General features: G+C 46.4%; 1 protein-coding gene across 1 annotated transcript in view; it reads right to left on the bottom strand.

The window, feature by feature from the left end:
• Positions 1 to 19,483, bottom strand: part of ZFP91 (ZFP91 zinc finger protein, atypical E3 ubiquitin ligase) — a 223,232-nt gene extending 203,749 nt beyond the window's left edge. Inside the window, exons 1-2 of the mRNA XM_044298052.1 lie at positions 19,209 to 19,483; positions 18,853 to 18,884 (exon numbers count right to left, since the gene is read on the bottom strand). Of these exons, the coding sequence (XP_044153987.1) occupies positions 18,853 to 18,884; positions 19,209 to 19,396 (220 nt within the window). The 5' untranslated portion in view covers positions 19,397 to 19,483. The remainder of the gene's footprint in view (positions 1 to 18,852; positions 18,885 to 19,208) is intronic.
• Between the last annotated feature and the right edge of the window lie 5,768 nt (positions 19,484 to 25,251).

Below are 25,251 nucleotides of genomic sequence, written 5' to 3' on the forward strand. Positions count from 1 at the left end.
GCTCTGAGCACTGTTGCCGCTGATCACTTGTGAAAAGCGGTGGCAGCGTGAAGGAGCTGCTGGGGCCCCTAGTCTAGCCTCCCACATATACTATAATGCCCGAATCTTAAATACTATTTTGTATTCATGCAAATGGCAGAGACTCTAACAACGAGAGAGATCAGTGGTGCCTAGAAAAAGATAAGCAGCGCTCATCGCAAATTTCTGAAAAACAGACTAAACTTTTTTTACTTTCAATGAAATTTTAACATCATGTCCCTAATGCCCTAAAAAAAAAAAAAAAAAAAACTTTGTCCAATATACTTTATTTTATTCTTTTTTATTTTTCTTAGTGTTTTCCCTACCTAAAGCGCACCATTCACTGTGCACTTAAAACTCAGTTCTCCGTACAATGCTGACAGCTCAGCGGTGTACGGAGTATGGACTATGAAATTTAGGAATGGGGTCAAAGCAGCTTCTGCCCATGCCCCCCGGAGGTTTACCAACTCCTGGCATAGCACATGGGTACTCTGTATCCATGTACTATGCCAGGATTAGCTGAGCGGAGTGGGCTCCTGCTTCTGTCTGCTCCGCTAAGCTAAGTGCTGACATGCAGTTCTCTTAAATTAGCTATGCCAGGAGTTAGTAATCCTCCAGGGGGGCACGGCCAGGAGCAGCAATATGCGCTCCTGTGGCCCCATTCATACATTTCACACTTCGTATTCCATACACCGCTAAGCAGTCACTGGTGTATGGAGAAGTGAGCGTTAAGCGCACAATGAATGGTGCGCTTCAGGTACGGAAAACACGAAAGAAAAATTCAAAACTAATAAAGTATATTGGAAAAAGTTTTTAGGGCATTAGGGACATTATATAAAAATTGTATTCAAAAGGTTTAGTTACTCTTTAACATCTGAGTTTTAAGGACACCTTGGTTCCCCTCTTGACTGAGGTATTTAATGAGTGTCTATCCTCAGGCACTCTGCCAAAGTCAATAAGGTGGTCAGCCCTGATCATCCTGTCATAGGGTAAAAATCCATCTCGTATTGAGAACTGGCGTTCCATAGCACTTTTGGTGTGGACAGAAAGATTCTAGCAAATGTGCTGTTTTCGGATGTGCTCTTTTCGGATATCCAGAATTGCTCTGTTCCAGGCCGCAGTACATTTAGTGCTATTTTCAGTTTTCGGGAGGCGGTGGAGCACGGTCGGGCTGATCACTGGAAGAGGTACTTACTGTCCTTGGATCAGGCAAAAGCGTTTGATCGGGTTAACCACGAGCATCTCTGGTCTGTCCTTCTGAAGTATGGCCTGCCGGGCAGTTTGTCGATTGGCAGGGGTAGAGAGTTTCCCGCTTGTGAACGGTTGGATTGGCCACTCTATTGAGGTGGAGTCTTATGTTCGCCAGGGTTGTCCGTTGAGCCCACTGCTATATGTGTTCGCGATTGCCTCCTCCTTAGAAGTGTAGATCATGGGCCGCTGACAGCGATTGCAATGGACCAGGCGGAGCCAGACTCCACTCAGAGTGGTGGCATATGCCGATGATGTCACCATCTTTGTGACCTCGGGGGGAGGCAGAGTGGGTGATGTCTGAGGTGGATCACTGCTCAGAGGGCTCCAGGACCAAGATCAACAGGAATAAGTGTGAAAGTCTCTGGCTTGGAGGGGGAGATCCTTGTTTTGATCTCCCGGACACCCTTTCATAGCCCCAGGAGTCCATAAATGGCCTGGGCATCGAATTTGGCCAAAGGATTACCCCAAACAAAATTGGGACAGCAGGTTTAAGATCGCCGCTCACAAGGTGGTGCCGTGTAAGGGTTGGTATTTGACCCTCAGGGAAAAGGTTAACTTGATTAAAACATACCTGCTCCCTTTGCTGATATATCTGAGCAGTGCGTGCATCTCGCCAGAGCCACTCTGGGCTCGGGTCTACAGTCTTCCAACTGTTATGGGGACACAGTCTCCCCTAGTCAGGAGGGAGGTTACTTACCGCACGAAGAGGCTAGGAGGGTTTGGTATGGTCAAGCACGTGGTGCTCCTTGTGAACACCTTCATTAAGGTTAACATTGCTGACCTCTGGAAAGAGAGGGCTCCTCCATTGATATTCTCCTGTCAAGATGGATTTGGCTTTTCTTCCAGGAATGGAAGACAAGAGGGCAAGTGAAGGATCTCCGTACACGGCATGCACATCTTCCGGCTTATGTTACCCCAGTTCTGAAGGTGGTTCACCGGTGGGGTCTGGGGATGTGGGAGATCTGGATTCTGTCAAGGAAACTCCTTGACCGAAGGGTTCTGTTGACCCATTTCCAGAAACCTCTGGCCCTCAGGGATTGCCCAAGTTGGGATCTGGAGGTGCCACGATTAGTGTGGGGGAAAAACTCCACACACTTAACACAGGAAGGAAGGTGAACAGTAACTGGGCCTGGAAACTAGGGAAGGAACAGGTCATCTCCTAAACAACCCTAATCCGGGCCTTAACTACGTGAATAGACCTTGAAGGTAGGAATATTCATATGCTGTATACCTAGGCCCTTATATCCCTATAAGGCCCTGGAATAAGGTTAGGACCAGAGAGAACCCATTCTTCCCCAGATGGACGAATGTAAGTCTCTGTCTCAGGCCCAGATACAAACAACAGGGAATATAACAAACACAAAACAATAAGAAAAGACAAGACTTATCTAAAAGTAGAAAACTGGCAATTCCAGAAGCACCAGAAAGTACAACCGACCAGCTAGTTATAAGGCAGGAAGAAAATCTATAAACCGCACCTCCAAGAGTGAGAAGCAACTAATTATGGGAAAAGTAAATTACCAACAAGCAACACCTGAAGCAAGGGGTGTGGCACTCACCAAAACACAGACACAATAAGATCCACAATGAACTTGTCAATTTAACCCACGAGTTGCCAATCTCTCCGATCTCCTGGTACCTGCCACGGGAACGTCCGTGACAGGAGGTTGGGTTGCGACTTTTGAATTCCATCAGGATCCCCTTGAAGTTTTGGGACTTCCATGGGAAACTGTGTGTGAGGGACAACTTGAAGTGTAGAAGCTCTGAGGGAAGGATGTTGTCCCTGGGAGTAGTGCGGTGATGTGCTGGAAAGCATGGACCACTTCTGGCTTCACTGTCCCTTTAATACAGAGTTCTACATCAGGGTGGGTGCCTCCATTGGCTGGCCGGTCTCACCTATGCGGAGTGGGCCTATGGCGCATTCAGAAACCTGGGTAGTAGGGACAGCTGCACTTTATCCTAAGTGTAGTGGTGAAGTATTACATGTGGAACGAACAGTCTAGTATCTATGCAACGGAAAATCTTCCCGGTGGATGAGGTGGTGAGGAACCTTCTGGGTGACCTGATGAAGGTGCGCTCTCTAGAATATGACATACCGGGGCAAGGGAGGGCCTCTGTCCTCCGGAGGGGCTTTTCCTTTTGGGTGCCCTAGTCAAGAGAAACCTACTGCTTAAAGAGGTTGGCCACTTATGTGTAGGTAAGATGACTATATGGCAATTTCTAATGTAGCCTTTGTTGATTTTCTGTGCCGTTTGCTATATTTCATAAATCATGTCCTCTTGTTGGGCAAATCTTCTATGCTGTCCATACAGAAGACTTGTCCATAAGACGGCCACTGATGGAGGGTCACATGACCAGGCAAATAACTCCAGACAGGTCATCCAGCCTTCTCCACTCAAATACACCACATCCGTCATCTGCACTTGCAATGTTGAGAGTTTTACAGGTATTTTAATGGAGGAGACTCAGTGATTTGCCTGGTCACATGACCCTCCATCAGCGGCCATTTTATGGACAGAACTTCTGTGTGACCAGCGCAAAGGACTCTACCAACAAGAGAGAATACATTATGAATTATAGAAAATGATGCAGAAAATAAATAAAAAAAAGAGATATTAGTAAGTGCCATATAGTCATCTTACAAACACATTGATAAACAGTAGCCATAAAGCAGCCAACCCCGTTAAGCACCTTCCCATGTGTGAAAGTACATTAACTACCCAGAGGTGGCCCACCATAGGCTAGCGAAGAGTTATGACATGTGCTCTAGCTAGCCCTTTAACAGCAGGGAAGCACACGCCCTATAGGCAGACAGGAGAGTCCTAGCCAGAAAGCGCAGGCCGAAGCCTGTAGCTAAAGACAGACACATGGCACTCCAGTGTCCAAAGCATTAAAAGGGTTTTCTAAGACTTATATACTAATGATCTATCATGTGGATCGTCTATAGGTCATCAGTATCTGATCGGTGGGGGTCCGACACCCAGGACCCCTGCCAATCAGCTGTTTGAGAAGGCACCGGCGATCCTGTGAGCGCTGCAGCCTTCTCACAGATTACCAAGCGTTGTACATAGTATAGTGGCTGTGTTTAGTATCACGTTTAGCCCCATTCAGTTTTATGGGGCTGAGCTGTGTCCAGGCCTTATGACCGATGAACGCATCACCACTGGCCTAGGAAAAGCTGAAAGAAGGCTGCGGCACTACAGAGAGTGTGGTTTTTCTTCTTAAACAGCTGATTGGCAGGGGTCCCGGGTGTCGGACTCCCACTGATCGGATACTGATGACCTATCCAGAGGATAGATCTTCCGTATTAAAGTCTCTGAAAACTCCTTTAAAGTATATGGAGTGGCCCGGTACCAACTCTGGCGAGCAGTGGGCATGAGCTGCCAACATAACACTCTTAATTGTATGTGTTGTAATTAGAGTTGTTTCAGGTATCGAACTTTTAGCCCGGTATTGCTACTGCACTGCCCAGTATCAAAGAACATGAGCGCGCTGCTATCAGCGCGGCCATGTTCCCTCAGCGGCACGGGGAGAAGGAAGCAGTTTCTCTGTCCCCCTGTGCTGCTGCTGCTACCAATGAGAGCGCAGAGGGGCGGAGGAAGGGAGGGGCTGTGGCCACTGCACCATCAATGATAACTAATGTTTAATACATTGGTCTGTTTATAACATATATGTGGTTGCAGGAGGAGGAATAGTTAGTTTTTAAATGGTTGGAGGAAGAATGAATACCTTTTGGAGGGTTGCAATTTTGTGGATACGGTGAAAAAATCAAACGAAGAACTTGTATGTAAATATGAAATACAGAGGGAGGAGTTACTCACTGCTAGGTATAAAGGACATGCCTGAAAGGTGGTGCATATGTCCCTGAAGAAGCAGAGGGTTAGGCGCATGACACTGGTTGGGCATATGACGGGAGACCGGTTTTAAATTTAATATGCCTGTGTTTTAAGCAACTTTGCAAGTACAATAAATGTTGGATTTGCAAAAGTGGCTGCACTTCACTATCTTCTGCCGCTCTGTCCTTTTTAAAACAGGAGAGAAGGATAGGAGTGGTTGTGGAGTCAACTCCTGATGAATCAGTGATTGACTACATCGAAAAAGTTGTCTATATATTTTGGACTGGCTGGATCTGTATCTACTGGGAGCAGCGCGGTCTTTTACTAGCTTATACCAAATCCCTATCAGTATTTTATTATTGGTTTTCTACCAACAGTGACTCCACATTAATTTCCTTCACTTCTATTTTTCCAGAGTGTGGGCTTTAGACAGGACTTTACATACAGGCTTCTTCCCCTTTTCTATTTTTTACAATCTTTTCTAAACAGTTTTGGTCCACGTCCTATCCACATTTTTTGAGGATCGCTTGTGAACCCATTCATTGTTATGGATCTGCAAAAAATACATACAGCCACATGGATGTCATCCGCTGCCAGAGGATTAGTATAAATTTATTAATTTGGCGCTCCTGGAGTAAAAACTTCTCGGGCCCATTACTGGAGTAGTTTTTGCTCCTCTTTTACACCTGTTTTCAGGCATAAGAAATGGTAAGCGTGTTGGGGCCAGAGTCCCAATCCCTGTCATGCACATGCCACGCCTAATTAGTTGCAAAAAGGGGTCTTGCAACAATTTTTATGCCTAAAAGAGGTGTACAAATATTCATAAGGAATGGATATTAAAAGTTATGTTTTAAGCTATTCACAGATTTCCCAGGTTTCCAGGCACTGTGGCATGATACGAAAGCTACCGATACCCTTGAGAGTAGCGTAACCTCAGTAGAGTAGCCTTGCTCAGGGGGGAGTCCAGAAGCCTGGGAACCTGAGACCTAAGGGTCAGCGGTAGTGGTGGCCACAACGTCGGTGGAAGAGGGGGAGACAACCTTGCTGAGTGTAATGGTGGGAGACGTGGAGGATTTGCCGCCGGGTCCTGAGTTGGCAGACCTGAACGTCTCCGGGGAAAATTTGGGTACAGCACAGCACCGGGACCCAACACTATCTCGGGCCTGGGAAAATATTGCAATAGTTGATGGTGAACCTCAACAACCGGGGCTGAGTCGATGTTTCCCCGTTTTGTGGTTCATCGGAAGATGCTGTATCGGGTAAACCAACTACAGGATGAGCATGTTGAAAAGCTGGTGGTGCCCAAGGCGTATCGCAAGCTCGTGTTGGAGCTATCCCACCAACATGTTCTTGGGGGACACCTGGGATGGCTGAAAACGCAGGACCGGATACTACAGCGGTTTTACCGGCCCCGTGTGTTCAGAGAGGTGGAAGAATTTTGTAAGTCTTGCCCAACCTGCCAGATAACTAGCCCCCAGCCACATGTCCGAAGTCCCCTAGTACCTCTCCCGATTATCAAGGTTCCGTTTAAGCGAATCGCTATGGATCTCATGTCCCAGTACCGAAGTCCTCTAGAGGGCACCAACACATCTTGGTCATCCTAGACTCTGCCACTCCGTACCCGGAGCCCCTGTGACATACATCGGCCAAACTCATAGCTAAGGAGTTAATGAAGATGTTTTCCCAAGTGGGGCTACCTAAAGAGGTTCTGACTGACCAAGGGACCCCTTTTATGTCAAAGGTCATGAGGGAACTCTGTAAATTACTGCACATAAAACAGCTACGTACATCCGTTTTGTAATCTGCAAACAGACGGCCTGGTAGAAAGGTTTAATTAGGATTGGGACCTTCTTCTGCCCTATTTCATGTTCCCAGTGCGAGAGGTGCCCCAGGCTTCTACTGGGTTCTCGCCCCTTCAAACTGCTATATAGCCGACATCCTCGTGGTCTGTTATATAGCCAAAAATGCATGGGAACAACAACCCACACACTATAAAAGTGTAATTGATATGTCACCCAGATGCAAGAGCGGATAGAGACAGCGTTGCCGCTTGTTAGGGAACACATGGAGGCAGCCCAAAGTAGGGTCTATAAATCGGAAAGCTCGGGTCCGGATCTTTAACCCGGGAGATTGGGTTTTGGTTCTGGTACCGACGGCCAACAGTAAGTTTCTGGCTAGGTGGCAGGGACCCTATGAAGTACTCGAAAAAGTTGGTGAGGTAAACTACAAGGTACACCAGGCAGGGCGGCAAAAGCCGAAGCAGGTGTACCATGTGAATTTATTCAAACCTTGGAGAGATAGGGAGACCAGTACAGACAACAGCCCGCGGATGGGTTTTCTAGGAAAAGAGGTTCCAGCCCCACGGTCTGATACAAGGGAAGCAGTTGCCATTGTGAAGATTGCTGACAACCTTTCCTCTAAACAGACTCAGGAGGCCAGGGAGTTAGTCAGCCTCCCGGACGCACTTCTATCATCCACCATGACATTGTCACTGAGCCTCAGGCCAGAGTCCAGTTGAAACCATACCGGGTACCAGAGGCTCAGGGACAAGCCATCTCGGAAGAAATGCAGCTAATGCTACAATTAGACGTAATTGAGGAGTCCAAAAGTGAATGGGCCAGTCTAATAGTCTTGATTCCCAAGCCAGATGGGACGTTACGGTTCTGTAACGATTTCTGCAAACTAATTGAGATTTCCAAATTTGATGCGTATCCCATGCCTCGGGTGGATAAGCTTATTGAGAGGTTAGGCTAAGCCCGGAATTTTTCTGTTTTGGACCTCACCAAAGGGGACTGGCAGCCCTTGGTCTGCACGGCGCCCCCGCTACCTTTCAATGGCTTATGGAAATTGTGCTGCGTCCACACCATTGGTACGCTTCGGCTTACCTGAACGATATTGTCATCCACAGTACCGACTTGGAAAGTCACCTACCCAAGGTACAGCCTGTTGTGGACTCCCTTTGAAAAGGCTGGACTAACAGCTAACCCAAGAAAATGTGCGATAGGGTTAGAGGAGACAAAATACCTGGGGTATGTCATTGGGCACGGAGTCATCAAAACACAAGTGAACAAAATAGAGGCGATACGGAATTGGCCCCGACCTGTCCCTACTAGGCAAGTAAAGTCATTCATGGGAATGGTGGGATATTATATGAGGTTTGTCCCCCACTTTGCTACGGTGGCCGCACCCTTGACAGGGCTCTTGAAGGGATGCAAGTCAGTGATGGTTCACTGGGATGATCAGGCGGAAAAGGCTTTCTCTGCTTTGAAGTCATCCCTGTGTGGGTCCCCGGTTTTAGTGACGCCTGACTTCAAAAGGGAGTTTATAGTACAGACCGATGCCTCGTGCTGTACTGTCTCAGGAAGTCAACAGGGAGGAGCATCCCGTTGTCTTCCTCAGCTGTAAGCTTACCCCAGCCAAGACCAGGTACAGTATAGTGGAGAGAGAGTCCCTGGCTATCAAGTGGGCACTACAATCTCTCCGCTACTATTTATTGGCGAGAGCCTGGTGACTGACCACTCCCCTCTCAAATGGAAGAGCCAGGCAGAAATGCCCGGGTCACCCAGTGGTTTCTCTCTTTACAGAACTTTACGTTTTCGGTGGAACACAAGGCAGGCCGGTTACAGGAAAAAGCGGATGCCCTGTCCCAGGTATACTGTCTAGCATGTGTTCACCTCCTTTGTTCAATCCTAAAGGGGGGGGAGGGATGTAGGAAGGTACAAGGGGTAGTCATTGATGGTAGGTATGCATCACGAGGTTCCTGGCCTCAGTGAAGTAAGAGCCAGTATTTTAATGTCTAAGCGGCAGCTAATGCTGATTGACACTTTTGCTATTTAGTATGGCTGTAAATAGCTGATCTGGGACGGCTCTTATTGGGAGTACCCAAAGTGCTGGGTGGGTGACTACTCTCCATGTTCCAGGCCGGGTTTTGACAGCACCTGCTCTCCCTAAAAAGGCAGCTGGGCTCAGCAGCAGAGAATGCCCTGGTTGTTGTGATCTGAGCCCTGTGCTGGGCTGAAAAGCTGAGACCCATATATGTTGGGAGAGCAGGCTATGGTCTGCATTTAGACTGCTGGAGGCAGAACCGCCGACAAGCTGACTTTTTTTGTTATGCATGAACTTTCTATACGGTGTGAACAAACACCAACCCTGCAAAGAGTGTTTTTTTGTTTGACCCTATGTATGAATAAACACGGACATTTGAATTACGAACTTGTACTTTGCCTCTGTACTGCACCCGCTTATCCCAACTACCAGAGCAAATCCCTGCATAGTTTATAAGTTTCCCTTGTAATTAAGTGGGTTAGAGATAGTACCCATCCCCCATTGTGCTGATAAGACCACATTCCTGAGTGATCTCAGAGACATGCGTGATGCACACTGGAGGAGGGGCTAACACAGGGATGGGCAAACTCAGACCTCAAGCTGTTTTAAAACTACAAATCCCATCATGGTCTGCTGTAAGCTGATAGCTGTAGGCAGACTAGGAATGATGGTATTTGTAGTTTTACAACAGCTGGAGGGCCGCTGGAGCACCGTACATGTTTGCACATCCCTGGGCTAACAGGTTTAAACTGTGCAACCCACATTTTCTCAGGAGACTCCATCAGGCTCTCCATTCTAGGTAGGATGCGAGCACTGGTGGTGAGGAGCGGCGTTCAGGAGAGGCAAGTGGTTTATTTCTTTATTTGCGCTATGGCTGGGAGCTGATATATGAGGCTGGGGGGCTGATATGTAGTATGGGGGGCAGATATGAGGTCTGATTAAGGGTCTTATTAACATTGGGGGTCTGATAAGGGCTGTCAGCTGAGTCTGATTAACATTGGGGAGTCTGACTGCTGGTCTGACCTGAGGTGTAATGAAAAAAACATTTTTCTTATTGTCCTCCTCTAAAACCTAGATGCCTATTGGCCGGTGCATCTTATAGGGCGGAAAATACAGTATGTCTTACATCAGGCATGTCCAAACTGCGGCCCTCCAGCTGTTCCAAAACTACAACTCCCAGCATGCCTGGAAAGCTTACAGCTATTAGAGCATGCTGGGAGTTGTAGTTTTGCAACAGCTGGAGGGCCGCAGTTTGGACATGCCTGTCTTACATGATTAATGCCATTTGCTAAAGTGAGACAATCCATGTAAAGCTAACACTGTAAGGCTACTTTCACACTAGCGTTCGGCTGTCCGCTTGTGAGCTCCGTTTGAAGGGGCTCACAAGCGGACCCGAACGCTTCCGTCCAGCACTAATGCATTCTGAGTGGATGCGGATCCGCTCAGAATGCATCAGTCTGGCAGAGTTCAGCCTCCGCTCAGCAGGCGGACACCTGAACGCTGCTTGCAGCGTTCGGGTGTCCGCCTGGCCGTGTGGATCCGTCCAGACTTACAATGTAAGTCAATGGGGACGGATCCGTTTGAAGATGACACACTATGGCTCAATCTTCAAACGGATCCGTCCCCCATTGACTTTACATTGAAAGTCTGGACGGATCCGTCTGAGGCTATTTTCACACTTAGAAATATTTTACCAATATAATGCAGACGGATCCGTACTGAACGGAGCCACCGTCTGCATTATATGAGCGGATCCGTCTGAGACGGATCCGCTCTGAACGCAAGTGTGAAAGTAGCCTCAATGACTTAGGATTTTAGTTCACAGTAAAGTTAAAAATTAAAAAAATGTGGGTTATTTAGTTTGCAAAAAAAATAAAAAATAAAAAGACGACTGCGGGGAGATCTAATTACTATGTATAAATATATCAGGGGTCAGTACGGAGATCTATCCCGTCATCTATTTATCCCCAGGACTGTGACGAGGGGACATCCTCTGCGTCTGGAGGAAAGAAGGTTTGTACACAAACATAGAAGAGGATTCTTTATGGTAAGAGCAGTGAGACTATGGAACTCTCTGCCGGAGGAGGTGGTGATGGTGAGTTCACTAAAAGAGTTCAAGAGGGGCCTGGATGTAGTTCTGGAGTAATTATAGGAGCTTTGTTGCACTCCGTATAGGTCTTGCTGTGTAAAGGGTTCCCACCCCTTAAAAGTAAGTGCTATATGCACCATCTCACCAGGTGTGTACACCTCTTTCTATCCGGACTACAGACTGTGGCATAGTGTCTGACGAAGGCCTATGTGCAGAAAACGTTCACACACGAAACTGCCACATGTCTATCTGATGCACAAATAAAAGCATTTCAACTGAAGCTCAACTGCTGTGATCTTTAAACCAATTGTATTTCTGGAGTGTAATATTACAGGCTATAGGTATTAGAGAGGGGTCGTTGATCCAAAGAGTTATTCCGATTGCCTGATTGGAGTCGGGAATTTTTTTCCCTAATATGGCTTCTCTACCTTTGGATCAACTTGAAGGATAACAAGCTGAATTGAATGGACAGATGTCTTTTTTCAGCCTTATAAGCTACGTTATTATGTATTGGGAGCTGTACAAATGTCCACTGCTTGTCATATCAGACATGTGGGAAGAAACAGCAAGGGGATGCTGAAGGTTGTAGGACTTAGGCTCCATTCACACGTCCGCAATTTTCCTTCCGCATCTGTTCCGCAATTTTGCGGATCAGGTGCTGATCCATTTATTTCAATAGGGGAGTAATTGCTGTCTGCATCAGCACTTCCGTGATGTGGTTCCGCAAAAAAAATGAAGCATGTCCTACTTTTGGCCGCAAATTGCGGTCCGCGGCTCCATTGTACTCAATGGGTCCGCAAATAAGTGGATGACATGCGGAAAGACACCAAATGTCATCCGAATGTCATCCGCAGCATGTATTCCTCCTTCCTTTTTTTATTTCTGCGGAAACACGGAAACACTGAACGGATGTGGATGCACTTTTGTAAAAAAAACTGAAGGTTTTTACGGAAACACAGGTCCGCCAAAAAACGGACCGTAAGGAAAATTGCGGACGTGTGAATGGAGCCTTATCAGCCCAGGGTAGGGTGTTGACATTTCTGGAGTGCAGCCGCAGCATGGAGACTGAAGACTCAGGAAAAGTTGACAGGTACAGTATTAGGCTCCATTCACACGTCCGCAAAATGGGTCTGCATCCTTTCCGCAATTTTGCGGAAAGGGTGCGGACCCATTCATTCTCTATGGGGACGGAATGTGCTGTCCGCATCCACATTTGCGGATCCGCACTTCCGCATCCGTGCTTCCGTTTCCGCAAAAAAATAGAACATGTCCTATTCTTGTCCGCAATTGCGGACAAGAACAGGCATATTCTATTATGTTGGCAATGTGCGGTCCTCAAAATGTGGAAAGCACATTGACGCTTTCCGTGTTTTGCGGATCCGTGTCTCCGTGTATCCGCAAAACACATTGCGGACGTGTGAATACAGCCTTAGGGTCCATTCACACGTCCGCAAAATGGATCCGCATCCGTTCCGTAAATTTTGCGGAACGGGTGCACACCCATTCATTTTCAATGGGGCCGGAATGTGCTGTCCGCATCCACATTTGCGGATCCGCACCTCCGCATCCGTACTTCAGTTTCCGCAAAAAAATAGAACATGTCCTATTCTTGTCCGCAATTGCGGACAAGAACAGGCATATTCTATTAGGTTCTTATTTTATATTATTCTTTATATTTACATTCATTTTTTATTAACTTTCTTTACACACCCTTTGCTGTAGGCCTCTCTCTTTGTGCTTTTCACGTAATATTCGATCCCTCTGTCCACATAATGTATGGATATTTATGTGTCTTTGACTATATCACTGTTGCACGCTCTCACCCCTTACGTATAGGGATCTAACATACATTGTCTTAGTACATGTCTCCTTGACTCATCCAGGTCTCTGCATACATGTCCCACGGTGTGGGGGCATAAGCAGGTGAATGTATCCAATTCTATGTTTGTGTTGCTATTTTGATTGCACTTACAATGTCACTGCTGTACGCTTGTTTTTATATGTCATTTTTCTCAGGGGCGAACAGCTGTGGATGACGGCGTCGGCCGTGCCCAGTCCGCCTCTATATAAAACGCACTTGCGTCATGACGTATTGAGCGGCCTGAGGAAGCGCGATCCCACGCGCAAAACGGCCGTTGCCGCCTGCAACAGTGTATCCGCCCCTGGACCCACATGTATCTTCTTCCAAGGAAGCCACAATAAAAGCTACTGATTTTTATCCTGGTGAGTGCCGCAACGCTATTATTTTCTTCTCTCTCAAAGATCTACCTTAACTTGATGTTACTTTTGTTGCTGAGCACCGCTGATTGGACTCTCTATACCGCATGCAACTTGCTGATAGCGGTGATATTAGTGGGGGCAGTGCCGCCGTATATTCTTTCTTCTCCCCTTGCCTGATTGTACCACTTCATATATTATGGCAGAGCACGCCCATACCACCCAGACCGCTGACCCGGCATCGCCTCCTTTACTCGACACAGCATGTGGTCTCATCCAGGGTCGTGAAGGGGCGGATACATTTTTTGCTATTTGCGACCAGCAGGACTATGTGCTCGCTATTAGCACAAAGAATTTGGAAACCAAAATATTTCAATTAGCGGATAAAGAAGTGAGACTCTTCTGGACCATTGAGTCCCTTAAATCATACAAAGAAAGCGGACGAGTCCCCAGAGGCTTACGTCTGTTTAAAGACATTGTTCAGTATGATGATGATCCCCAATTTACAGGGGAGTGGAAAACTGCGCACCAGCGTTTTTCTACGGAGCTCATGGAGCTTGTTTTAGCCCGCGATCAGCGGGAATATGTGGTAGTTACAGAGGAGCTAGCCAAAGCACGGGAGGAGCTTCAGAGACGGCTCCTAGAATCACAGATGGTCGGGTTTGAGAGGAGATTAAATAAAAAATTATTAGCCACACAAGCAGAGATTAAAGACCGCAAAAGGGACAAATTTATCCGGGACAAAAACGATTATGATCAAGACCGCGTATTTGATTGGGGCAAAAGAAAGATCCGCCCCAAGCGTATACCACGTAGAGGCCGTAACAACTTTTGGGCCACTGATTCCGAGTCCAGCCTATCTGAAGCCAACGAAGTAAATTCAGGTGAAGAAACAGCCCCTTTAGAAAAAGCACGAGAAGGGGGCGTGGTCGACGCTCTAGGAACAAGAGAAACCCGAAAGTCCGCGTCCAGTGACTTGGCGGCAATAAAGGAGAATGAACTGCACAATTGTGCACCGACTCACAATATTGTTATCAATCTCACGGGCTCTGAACTGCCGCCGGGCTGTATCCCAATCCTCAATCGAGGGCTGGGATACAGCCTACCTGGGCAGTTCAACCTAGTTGATTTTGAGATTGATCTTTTTCTATCAGTCCGCAAGTTATATCTCAAAAAAATGTTTGCCGAGACCCCTGTCCGCTGCATCAATCCCTTACAGGGAGAGGTCCCGGCAACCATGTCCCTTACCGACTTCCATCTGTCGGGTAGATTCACCGAGGAAGAAATTGCATGCATACACTTTTTATCCAATACTGTATCTGGTGAATCAGTGGCTGTAGGGGGCCATTTGAATAAGTACACAGGGGGCGTCAGGTCCACCTTCCTTCCTCCCATGCCGGCCGGCTCTCCTATAGATCTCTTCCACAAACGAGTATTAAGAGAAATTTGTGCGCTGGTGTATCCGGCAGCACCTTCTAATCTTTCGATAGAGGAGTCTCAAGCTCTTTTGTGGTTGAGCAAACAGACCAGTATGGTCATTAAGCCGGCCGACAAGGGAGGGAATGTGGTCCTGATGCCCAGGGAGTACTACCTGGAGGAGGCATATCGGCAACTGGGTGATTGTTTGGTTTATTCCAAACTCAAGGGAGACCCTACACCCGATATATCATCAAAATTATACGCTCTTATCAACCGTTATATTTTCAATGGATTTCTTCCCAAAAATATGATAGAGCGTTTGATACCAGCCTTCCCCAAAACTCCCACGTGGTATTTTATACCAAAAGTTCATAAATCACTGACCCGACCCCCTGGCCGCCCCATCATCGCGGGGATCGGTTCAGTGATGGAACCCCTTTCCAGTTACGTTGACTGGCTCTTGAGGCCCCTGTTAAGTAGCACTCCGACTTACTTGAAGGATACAGGTGACTTTCTCCGTGCGCTCAGCCATCTTGAGTGGCAGGAAGATTTTCACCTTGTCTCTCTCGATGTCGAGAGTTTATATACTCATATTCCACACGATCTGGGCCTTCAAGCGGTTAATACGGTCTTGCATAAAACCGATAAAAGTGTTATGTTCATAGATTTTGTTCATGAGGCTTTGGACTTAGTCCTTAGCAACAACGTTTTCCAATTCGATGGTCTCTGGTACCGCCAGGTACTAGGTACTGCAATGGGCACTCCTGTTTCGTGCACATTTGCAAACCTGTACCTGGCGGTATTTGAGGAGACATACATCTTTTCGACGGACAACCCCTATTTACGCCATATTCACCTTTTCCTAAGGTATGTGGATGATATTTTTCTGGTCTGGCGGGGGAGTGAGGAGTTGTGCTGGGCCTTCGTAGAGCATTTAAATACACATAACCGGATGAACATGAGGTTCACCGTCAAATTTGGCGGTGAATCCTTGGACTTTCTGGATGTACAGGTTACAGTCAGGGATGGCACTATACATACTAGTGGCCATCGTAAACCCACAGCTACCAACTCCCTCCTCCACCAGACCAGCTTTCATCCACCCTCGGTCAAGCGTGCTGTTCCCTACGGACAATTTATCCGGTTAAGTAGGATTAATGATACAGATGAAGGTTTTTTCAGGCAGGCAAGGGAGCTCCGCAAAAGACTCCTGGATAGGGGTTACCCGTCGAATGGTGTCTCAGCGGCCATGCGTAAGGCGGCTAAATTGGATCGCGCCTCCCTACTTAGGGAGAGAACAACTAGTTCTGCACCATCACGTTTTGCATTCTCCTTCCAATACAGTGCTGCGGCGGACATGGTCAAGCAAGTGATCAACCAGAATTGGGACCTATTAAAAGGGGATTCTTCCCTCAGTAGTGTGACAGACGAGAAACCTCTGATTGCATTTAGGAGATGCCCTACACTTAAAGATAAACTCGTCAGTAGTGTGTTTTCCACACCTAAGGACGAAACTTGGCTAGGCAAGCCTAGGGGCAACTTCAAATGCGGCCACTGCTCGTTCTGCGCACTTAATACATGTAGCAAGCATTTATTTTTTGGAGGTATTGCACATATAGTGCGAGAATTTATTAATTGCCGTACGCCCTACGTTGTCTACGTGGTTTTCTGCCCGTGCGGACGTTTTTACGTAGGCAAGACCATACGTCCCCTTTTTGAACGTATACGCGAGCATGTTGGCTCCATTAGATCAGGGAGAGACAGTCCTCGCCTCATCGACCACATTCGTGTCGCCCATGATGCCCATCCACGCTGCCTCTCCTTTGCGGGGGTGGAACATGTCCGTCCTATCCCCCGGGGGGGGGACCGACATCGCCTACTCCTGCAGAGGTAGGCGAGGTGGATAATCCAGACAGGTGCTATGGGCCCAGCGGGCATGAACGACAGAAATGACATGTCTGTCTTTCTGTAAGCGATACTTGCTCCATGAATTGGCATCTGTATTTATAGATCTTTGCCCCTCCATGCTCGGCTATGTGTCGGTTCTTATTTTATATTATTCTTTATATTTATATTCATTTTTTATTAACTTTCTTTACGCACCCTTTGCTGTAGGCCTCTCTCTTTGTGCTTTTCACGTAATATTCGATCCCTCTGTCCACATAATGTATGGATATTTATGTGTCTTTGACTATATCATTGTTGCGCGCTCTCACCCCTCACTGTCATTCACCAGACGCGTTTCGGGGTAAAAGGGACCCCTTCCTCAGTGGAAAACCACTGAGGAAGGGGTCCCTTTTACCCCGAAACGCGTCTGGTGAATGACAGTGAGGGACGACTAAAGAAAAGACTCTACAAACGCATATCTACATGAACTTGCGTTAAAGAAGTTTGAAAACCCCGCCTGGAAATACAGATCACGTGACCGCCCAGTAAACCACGTGGGACGCCACCTAGGTCCTGGAAGGTCAGAGCGGCAATACCAAGCTGCATCGCTACTAACGGCGTGGGGAACTTCATACACAGAGCCTATCTACAGGTCCTTACAGCTTACAACAGCACACTCTGTTGAAAATCGGACGTTTATGTGGATCTACTGCAGGAGCGGTAAAGTACATTCTAACACAATTGTGAGATTTAATGTTCTTACCATCATTGCCATCTCTGGAACATTGATATTGAACTTGCACCTACCTGCTAATAGTTATAGCCCCTGGACATGAATCAGGGCTATTAGAAAACAGCTCTTGAGAGACTTTATATATCGAATTACAGAGCTAAAGGTCTTTAGTGCGGCGTTTTAAGTGTATATTTTATCCATTTAATTTTTATGAAATGTTTTATATGTAAATTGTTTTATTTGCAACCTATGAAATTTATTTGAAGCCTATATATATAAAATATAAAAAATTCATATGGATACTAATCACCGTGTGTTTGCCTTATATTGAGTGACCCCCATCACAATTTTTTATCCACGTTTTTCTCCAGCATTTGGGAGTGCTGTGGGGTAGTGCACCATTCCAGAAGTGGAACAGTGAGAGAGCCACCATTTCTTTTCTATCTAACATACATTGTCTTAGTACATGTCTCCTTGACTCATCCAGGTCTCTGCATACATGTCCCACGGTGTGGGGGCATAAGCAGGTGAATGTATCCAATTCTATGTTTGTGTTGCTATTTTGATTGCACTTACAATGTCACTGCTGTACGCTTGTTTTTATATGTCATTTTTCTCAGGGGCGAACAGCTGTGGATGACGGCGTCGGCCGTGCCCAGTCCGCCTCTATATAAAACGCACTTGCGTCATGACGTATTGAGCGGCCTGAGGAAGCGCGATCCCACGCGCGAAACGGCCGTCGCCGCCTGCAACAGTGTATCCGCCCCTGGACCCACATGTATCTTCTTCCAAGGAAGCCACAATAAAAGCTACTGATTTTTATCCTGGTGAGTGCCGCAACGCTATTATTTTCTTCTCTCTCAAAGATCATATTCTATTAGTGCCGGCAATGTACGGTCCGCAAAATGCGGAACGCACATTGCCGCTTTCCGTGTTTTGCGTATCCGCGGCTCCGTGTATCCACAAAACACGTTGCGGATGTGTGAATGGTGCCTTATGGTTTGTAGGAGACTAGATGAGGGCCACACAATTAAATGGCATTTTTTAGGATCCTACAGGCACAACCTCTTTAACATTGCACTGAATGTGAAGTTGTTCAAGTGCTGTGACACGCAGATCTTTGGCGCCAGCTTGTAACTAGGCACAGTTAGATAATGAATCCCCAAATCACGGACAGCCAACAAATGATGAAGATTATGAGTAATCCATTACCAGCATTTACTATGAGCTGGAAAGTGATTATAATTACCACCAAAATAATTTAGTCAAGAAGCGCCAACCCAAAAAAAAAAAATATCACGTACACAACTATTAGTTTTTTTTTTTAACGGACACAGGAGAAAAGTCGCCTATTTTTACGGACTGTCCTGAAATTTCTGGATGGTTGGCAACCTGCTATTTTTGCCAAGAGCTTGAGACTGTATTTTTCTGTCACCAATAATTGGGGATATCCGTCTGTACCCTGGTATCTGCCCACACTGCCACCCTCCCAGGGTTTACAGATACATAAGTAACTTGAAGGACGTAGATATTGACGACAAGCATGGCATGTATGTGTGTCCAACGTGCTCACCTACCTTTATTAGCTAAAACGTCTTCCTCCAGGTAGCTGTAAATGAAAATCAATCTGATTAATTCATGGCCCACAATGACGCAAGCTAAACATCACATAGATGCCCCATGTCTCCAGTGTCCACAAGGAAGTATGGCACATCTCATTTTTAAAAACATTTGACACCAGCACATATGGACACTCCCGTATGCAAATGAGCACCCAAGACCCACCCACTAAAACGACACTGACCACGCCCACGTCAGCAACCCATCCCACTTTCAGCCTATAGTATCACACACCCCTTTAGCTCCCAGTTGATTAGACTATACCAGACTTAACGGAGCGGCCCCCGACACCCCCTGCCGTGACGTCATTCACCTGTGCCTGCCCCCAAGACCAAGCGCCTCCTCCTCGCCAGGCATTTCCCGGCGACTTCTCCTCCTCCGCGGACACTCCGCCTTCCTTCGGCGGGAGGAGCCCCCAGTTATAACTTCATCTTCCACTGCCGCCCCCTCGGCCCCCGCTGCCCTCTTCGGGCGGCCTCGCGGCTCCGGCCCTCCCGGCATCCGTCCGTCAGCCAGTCCGCTCTCTGTATGCGGCACTGCGCAAGCGCGGAGCTCCCCCTCCGGATCAGCGCTCTTGCGTCATTTGGCGTGCTCAGCCCCTTGCTTTCAGTATCAACCGACTGCGCTTGCCCAAAACGCTATACAGGCTCGGTTGCGACGCCTTGCGCAGGCGCAACATCTTCAACTATGCAAAGCTTACTCTGTGCTGCGCCCACTTCGTGCCGTATCTAAAAGTTGATTGGACAGTACTTGAATTGAGGAAGACCCAACATTTTCGCGCATGCTCTGTTCTTCTGGACTGCGTGCTTTGGCTTCTGGGATGTGTAGTTTCATAGTTTTTTTTTATTATAATAACTTTATTACAAACTAGCAGCACACGGAACTTTAAAAATATGTAGTTAAAATAGCTGCTTACAGGAAGGAGACATTTGATTAGAAAACGTGTGAGGCAGTCACGTACAGTATGCATGGTAAATGAAAAGCATTACCACAAAACGCTTTGACATTACATCTACAAATTCAAATGATCCGATCCTAATTATAGAAAATTGCATTGTTTTGTGGATTTTAGTGCGATGCAAGGTCTAAATACCTGCATAATGTATGTCGTGCCCAACGTGTTTCAGCATCATAGTCACTGGGAACTCGAGTTGTCACCTTTGAACTTCCCCAACAAAAAATATCAGCTTAGTTAAATCACACCTAAAAGGGTTGGTTTGGGCGTGGCTTAACAGGTTGTTATTTGACACCTATGATTTGATCATATTGAATTTTCCAACACTTTTTAAAAATGAAAACAATTTTTTTTTCTTAGGGCTCTTTCACACCTGCGTTCTTGTCTTCTGGCATAGAGTTCCGTCGTCGGGGCTCTATGCCAGAAGAATCCTGATCAGTTTTATCCTAATGCATTCTGAATGGAGTGAAATCCGTTCAGGATGCATCAGGATGTCTTCAGTTCCGGAACGGAACGTTTTTTGGCCGGAGAAAATACCGCAGCATGCTGCGCTTTTTGCTCCGGCCAAAAATCCTGAAGACTTGCCGCAAGGCCGCATCCGGAATGAATGCCCATTGAAAGGCATTAATCCGGATCCGGCCTTCAGCTAAACGTCGTTTTGGCGCATTGCTGGATCCGACGTTTAGCTTTTTCTGAATGGTTACCATGGCTGCCGGGACGCTAAAGTCCTGGCAGCCATAGTAAAGGGGAGCAGCATACTTACCAACCGTGCGGCTCCCGGGGCGCTCCAGAGTGACGTCAGGGCGCCCCAGGCGCATGGATGACGTAATCGCATGGCACGTCATCCATGCGCATGGGGAGCTCTGACATCACTCTGGAGCGCCCCGGGAGCCGCACGGATGGTAAGTATACCGCTCCCCGCTCCTACTATGACAACCAGGACTTTAATAGCATCCTGGCTGCCACAGTAACACTGAAAGCATTTTGAAGACGGATCCATCTTCAAATGCTTTCAGTACACTTGAGTTTTTCCGGATCCGGCGTGTAATTCCGGCAAGTGGAGTACAAGCCGGATCCGGACAACGCAAGTGTGAAAGAGGCCTTACTTTTGAATAAGTTAAACAGTGGTTTTGCGCCTAATTTACGACGAGATGTACGCCTCATAATAAATTAAGCGCAGCATGTTCCTGTGCCCGAACTGAAATCTACGCCAGGCATGGTTGGAGAAAAGTTCTTTTACGCCAGAAAACTGATGATAAATATTCCTGCCAAGTCCCTCTTTTGAGCCTTAAAGGGGTAATCCAATACCATAAAATGCCGAGGCTCGATTCTGTCTTGGGATCCCTGTTTCTGGGAGCTCCTACTAACACAGCCTTCCCCAGCAGGGGTGGCTGCTACACTGACTAGAACTTTCTTTCCTCCCCATGAGGCAGGATGTGGGAACATTCCACACCTCCTCAAAGAGGTCTAGATATGCTAAACTGATGCTGCCACCTGCTGGTGTACATGGAAATTACAGCAATTATATGAAACAGGCATGGAAAATACATATAATGATACAAATGCACAGTTAACTTACACAAGATGACAATACATTTACACCTAACATATTGTAGCAGGGAAACTGAAGTTTAGTGACATACTTCAGGATGTTACACTTCTCCTTGTGTGCTGATGAAAACATCCGATGTCGGGGGGAGCAGCCATTGACAGGGATGAGCCTCCCTAACGTCACCCGCGATGCTAGTGAGGCTCGTCCCCCGTCTGCCATTGGCTGCTCCCCCCCAACACCGGATGTTTTCATCCATGCACAGGGACAAGCGGCAACGGTGCGGTGACCAGGAGGGGAGCGGGGTAAGTATATTCCCTGTGAGGGGCCCGGCACATAGGGGGGCAATTTATGGTATTTGATAACCCCTTTAACCACATCAACCCCGCTAGCTGAAACCCCCTTCATGACCAGGCCACGTTTTACACTTCAGCACTACACTCCTTTCACCGTTTATCGCTCGGTCATGCAACTTACCACCCAAATGAATTTTACCTCCTTTTCTTCTCACTAATGGAGCTTTCATTTGGTGGTATTTTATTGCTGCTGACATTTTAACTTTTTTTGTTATTAATCAAAATTTAACGATTTTTTTGCAAAAAAATGCAATTTTTCACTTTCAGCTGTAAAATCTTGCAAAAAAAAAACGACATCCATGTATAAATTTTTCGCCAAATTTATTGTTCTACATGTCTTTGATAAAAAAAATGTTAGGGCAAAAAAAAATATGGTTTGGGTAAAAGTTATAGCGTTTACACACTATGGTACAAAAATGTGAATTTCCGCTTTTTGAAACAGCTCTGACTTTCTGAGCACCTGTCATGATTCCTGAGGTTCTACAATGCCCAAACAGTAGAAAAACCCCACAAATGACCCCATTTCGGAAAGTAGACACCCTAAGCTATTCGCTGATGGGCATAGTGAGTTCATAGAACTTTTTATTTTTTGTCACAAGTTAGCGGAAAATGATGATTATTTTATTTTTTTCTTACAAAGTCTCATATTCCACTAACTTGCGACAAAAAATAACAAATTCTAGGAACTCACCATGCCCCTCACAGAGTACCTTGGGGTGTCTTCTTTCCAAAATGGGGTCACTTGTGGCGTAGTTATACTGTCCTGGCAATTTAGGGGCCCATATGTGTGAGAAGTACTTTGCAATCAAAATCTGTAAAAAATGACCGGTGAAATCCGAAAGGTGCACTTTGGAATGTGTGCCCCTTTGCCCACCTAGGCTGCAAAAAAGTGTCACACATGTGGTATCGCCGTACTCAGGAGAAGTTGGTGAATGTGTTTTGGGGTGTCATTTTACATATTTCTCTCACCCAGCATGGGTATATGTAAAATGACACCCCAAAACACATTCCCCAACTTCTCCTGAGTACGGCGATACCAGATGTGTGACACTTTTTTGCAGCCAAGGTGGGCAAAGGGGCACATATTCCAAAGTGCACCTTTCGGATTTCGCAGGCCATTTATTTCACATTTTGATTGCAAAGTACTTCTCACACATTTGGGCCCCTAAATTGCCAGGGCAGTATAACTACGCCACAAGTGACCCCATTTTGGAAAGAAGACACCCCAAGGTATTCCGTGAGGGGCATGGCGAGTTCCTAGAATTTTTTATTTTTGTCACAAGTTAGCGGAAAATGATGATTTTTTATTTTTTTTTTTTTCTTACAAAGTCTCATATTCCACTAACTTGCGACAAAAAATAAAAAATTTGAGGAACTCGCCATGCCCCTCACGGAATACCTTGGGGTGTCTTCTTTCCAAAATGGGGTCACTTGTGGCGTAGTTATCCTGCCCTGGCAATTTAGGGGCCCAAATGTGTGAGAAGTACTTTGCAATCAAAATATGTAAAAAATTACCAGCGAAATCCGAAAGGTGCACTTTGGAATATGTGCCCCTTTGCCCACCTTGGCTGCAAAAAAGTGTCACACATCTAGTATCGACGTACTCAGGAGAAGTTAGGCAATGTGTTTTGGGGTGTCATTTCACATATAACCATGCTGGGTGAGAGAAATATCTTGGCAAAAGACAACTTTTCCATTTTTTTTATACAAAGTTGGCATTTGACCAAGATATTTATCTCACCCAGCATGGGTATATGTAAAATGACACCCGAAAACACATTCCCCAGCTTCTCCTGAGTATGGCGATACCAGATGTGTGACACTTTTGCGCATCTAGGCTGCAAAAGTGCCCAAATTCCTTTTAGGAGGGCATTTTTAGACATTTGGATCCCAGACTTCTTCTCACGCTTTAGGGCCCCTAAAAAGCCAGGGCAGTATAAATACCCCACATGTGACCCCACTTTGGAAAGAAGACACCCCAAGGTATTCAATGAGGGGCATGGCGAGTTCATAGAAATGTATTTTTTTGGCATAAGTTAGCGGAAATTGATTTTTTTTTGTGTTTTTTTACAAAGTCTCACTTTCCGCTAACTTAGGACAAAAATTTAAATCTTTCATGGACTCAATATGCCCCTCAGCGAATACCTTGGGGTGTCTTCTTTCCAAAATGGGGTCAGTTGTGGGGTTTTTGTACTGCCCTGGCATTTGAGGGTCTCCGCAATCATTACATGTATGGCCAGCATTAGGAGTTTCTGCTATTCTCCTTATATTGAGCATACAGGTAATGAGATTTTTTTTTTTCGTTCAGCCTCTGGGCTGAAAGAAAAAAATGAACGGCACAGATTTCTTCATTCGCATCGATCAATGTGGATGAAAAAATCTCTGCCAAAAAAAAAAAAGGAGGGGAAAGGCGTCTGCCAGGACATAGGAGCTCCGCCCAACATCCATACCCACTTAGCTCGTATGCCCTGGCAAACCAGATTTCTCCATTCACATCAATCGATATATACAAAATGTTTGCCAAAGCATAGGAACGCCGCCTCCTCCTCAGCTCGTATGCATCGGCAAACGTATCTGTTACTGCAGAGTAAAAATCTCGTCTTGCAGCGCCGGGCTGAAAGAAAAAAATGAACGGCACAGATTTCTTCATTCTCATCGATCAATGTGGATGAAAAAATCTCTGCCAAAAAAAAAAAAGGAGGGGAAAGGCGTCTGCCAGGACATAGGAGCTCCGCCCAACATCCATACCCACTTAGCTCGTATGCCCTGGCAAACCAGATTTCTCCATTCACATCAATCGATATATACAAAATGTTTGCCAAAGCATAGGAACGCCGCCTCCTCCTCAGCTCGTATGCATCGGCAAACGTATCTGTTACTGCAGAGTAAAAATCTCGTCTTGCAGCGCCGCATACACCGACTTGTGTGTAATCTGACAGCAGCGCAATGCTTCTGTCAGAATGCACATCAGTGCTGCAGCTAGTAGATCGGTTGGTCCACATGGAAGGTAAAAAAAAAAAAAAAAAAAAAAAAAAACCAGGCCACAACGCAATAATTTTATTAACTTTGGAACAGAATACATAAACTTTAACTTTTTGAACTAACCATTAACCTGTTTGCTTACTGGTGTTTTTTTTTTTTTTTTTACCTTTATAGAACAAACCTCTCCTTCCCCATGGGTCAATGTGCAAAACGCAAATCACCCAAAGATGTGGCGAAGTGCGTTATGCACTTTGTCCCATGTGAAAGGAGACGTTTGCAGCAGCTGTGAGTGAATGGGCCCTAATAGCCCTGTGTGCCTGTCCTGGTGAGATGATCCCTATGCTAATAGTGTACCTGTGAGTGGTACTTCCGGAAACACTCTCCAAAGCATAGGGCAGGGTGGTCAGGACAGTCAAGACAGAAATAGCGGGTGTCACGCCTTATTCCACTCCTGCTACAGACACGACATTTTTTTCGGGGTGGCGGTCGGTTTGAGGTACCAGGAACGACACTC

This window comes from Bufo gargarizans, chromosome 6 (genome assembly GCF_014858855.1).
Source record: "Bufo gargarizans isolate SCDJY-AF-19 chromosome 6, ASM1485885v1, whole genome shotgun sequence".
Taxonomy (NCBI): Eukaryota; Metazoa; Chordata; class Amphibia; order Anura; family Bufonidae; genus Bufo; species Bufo gargarizans.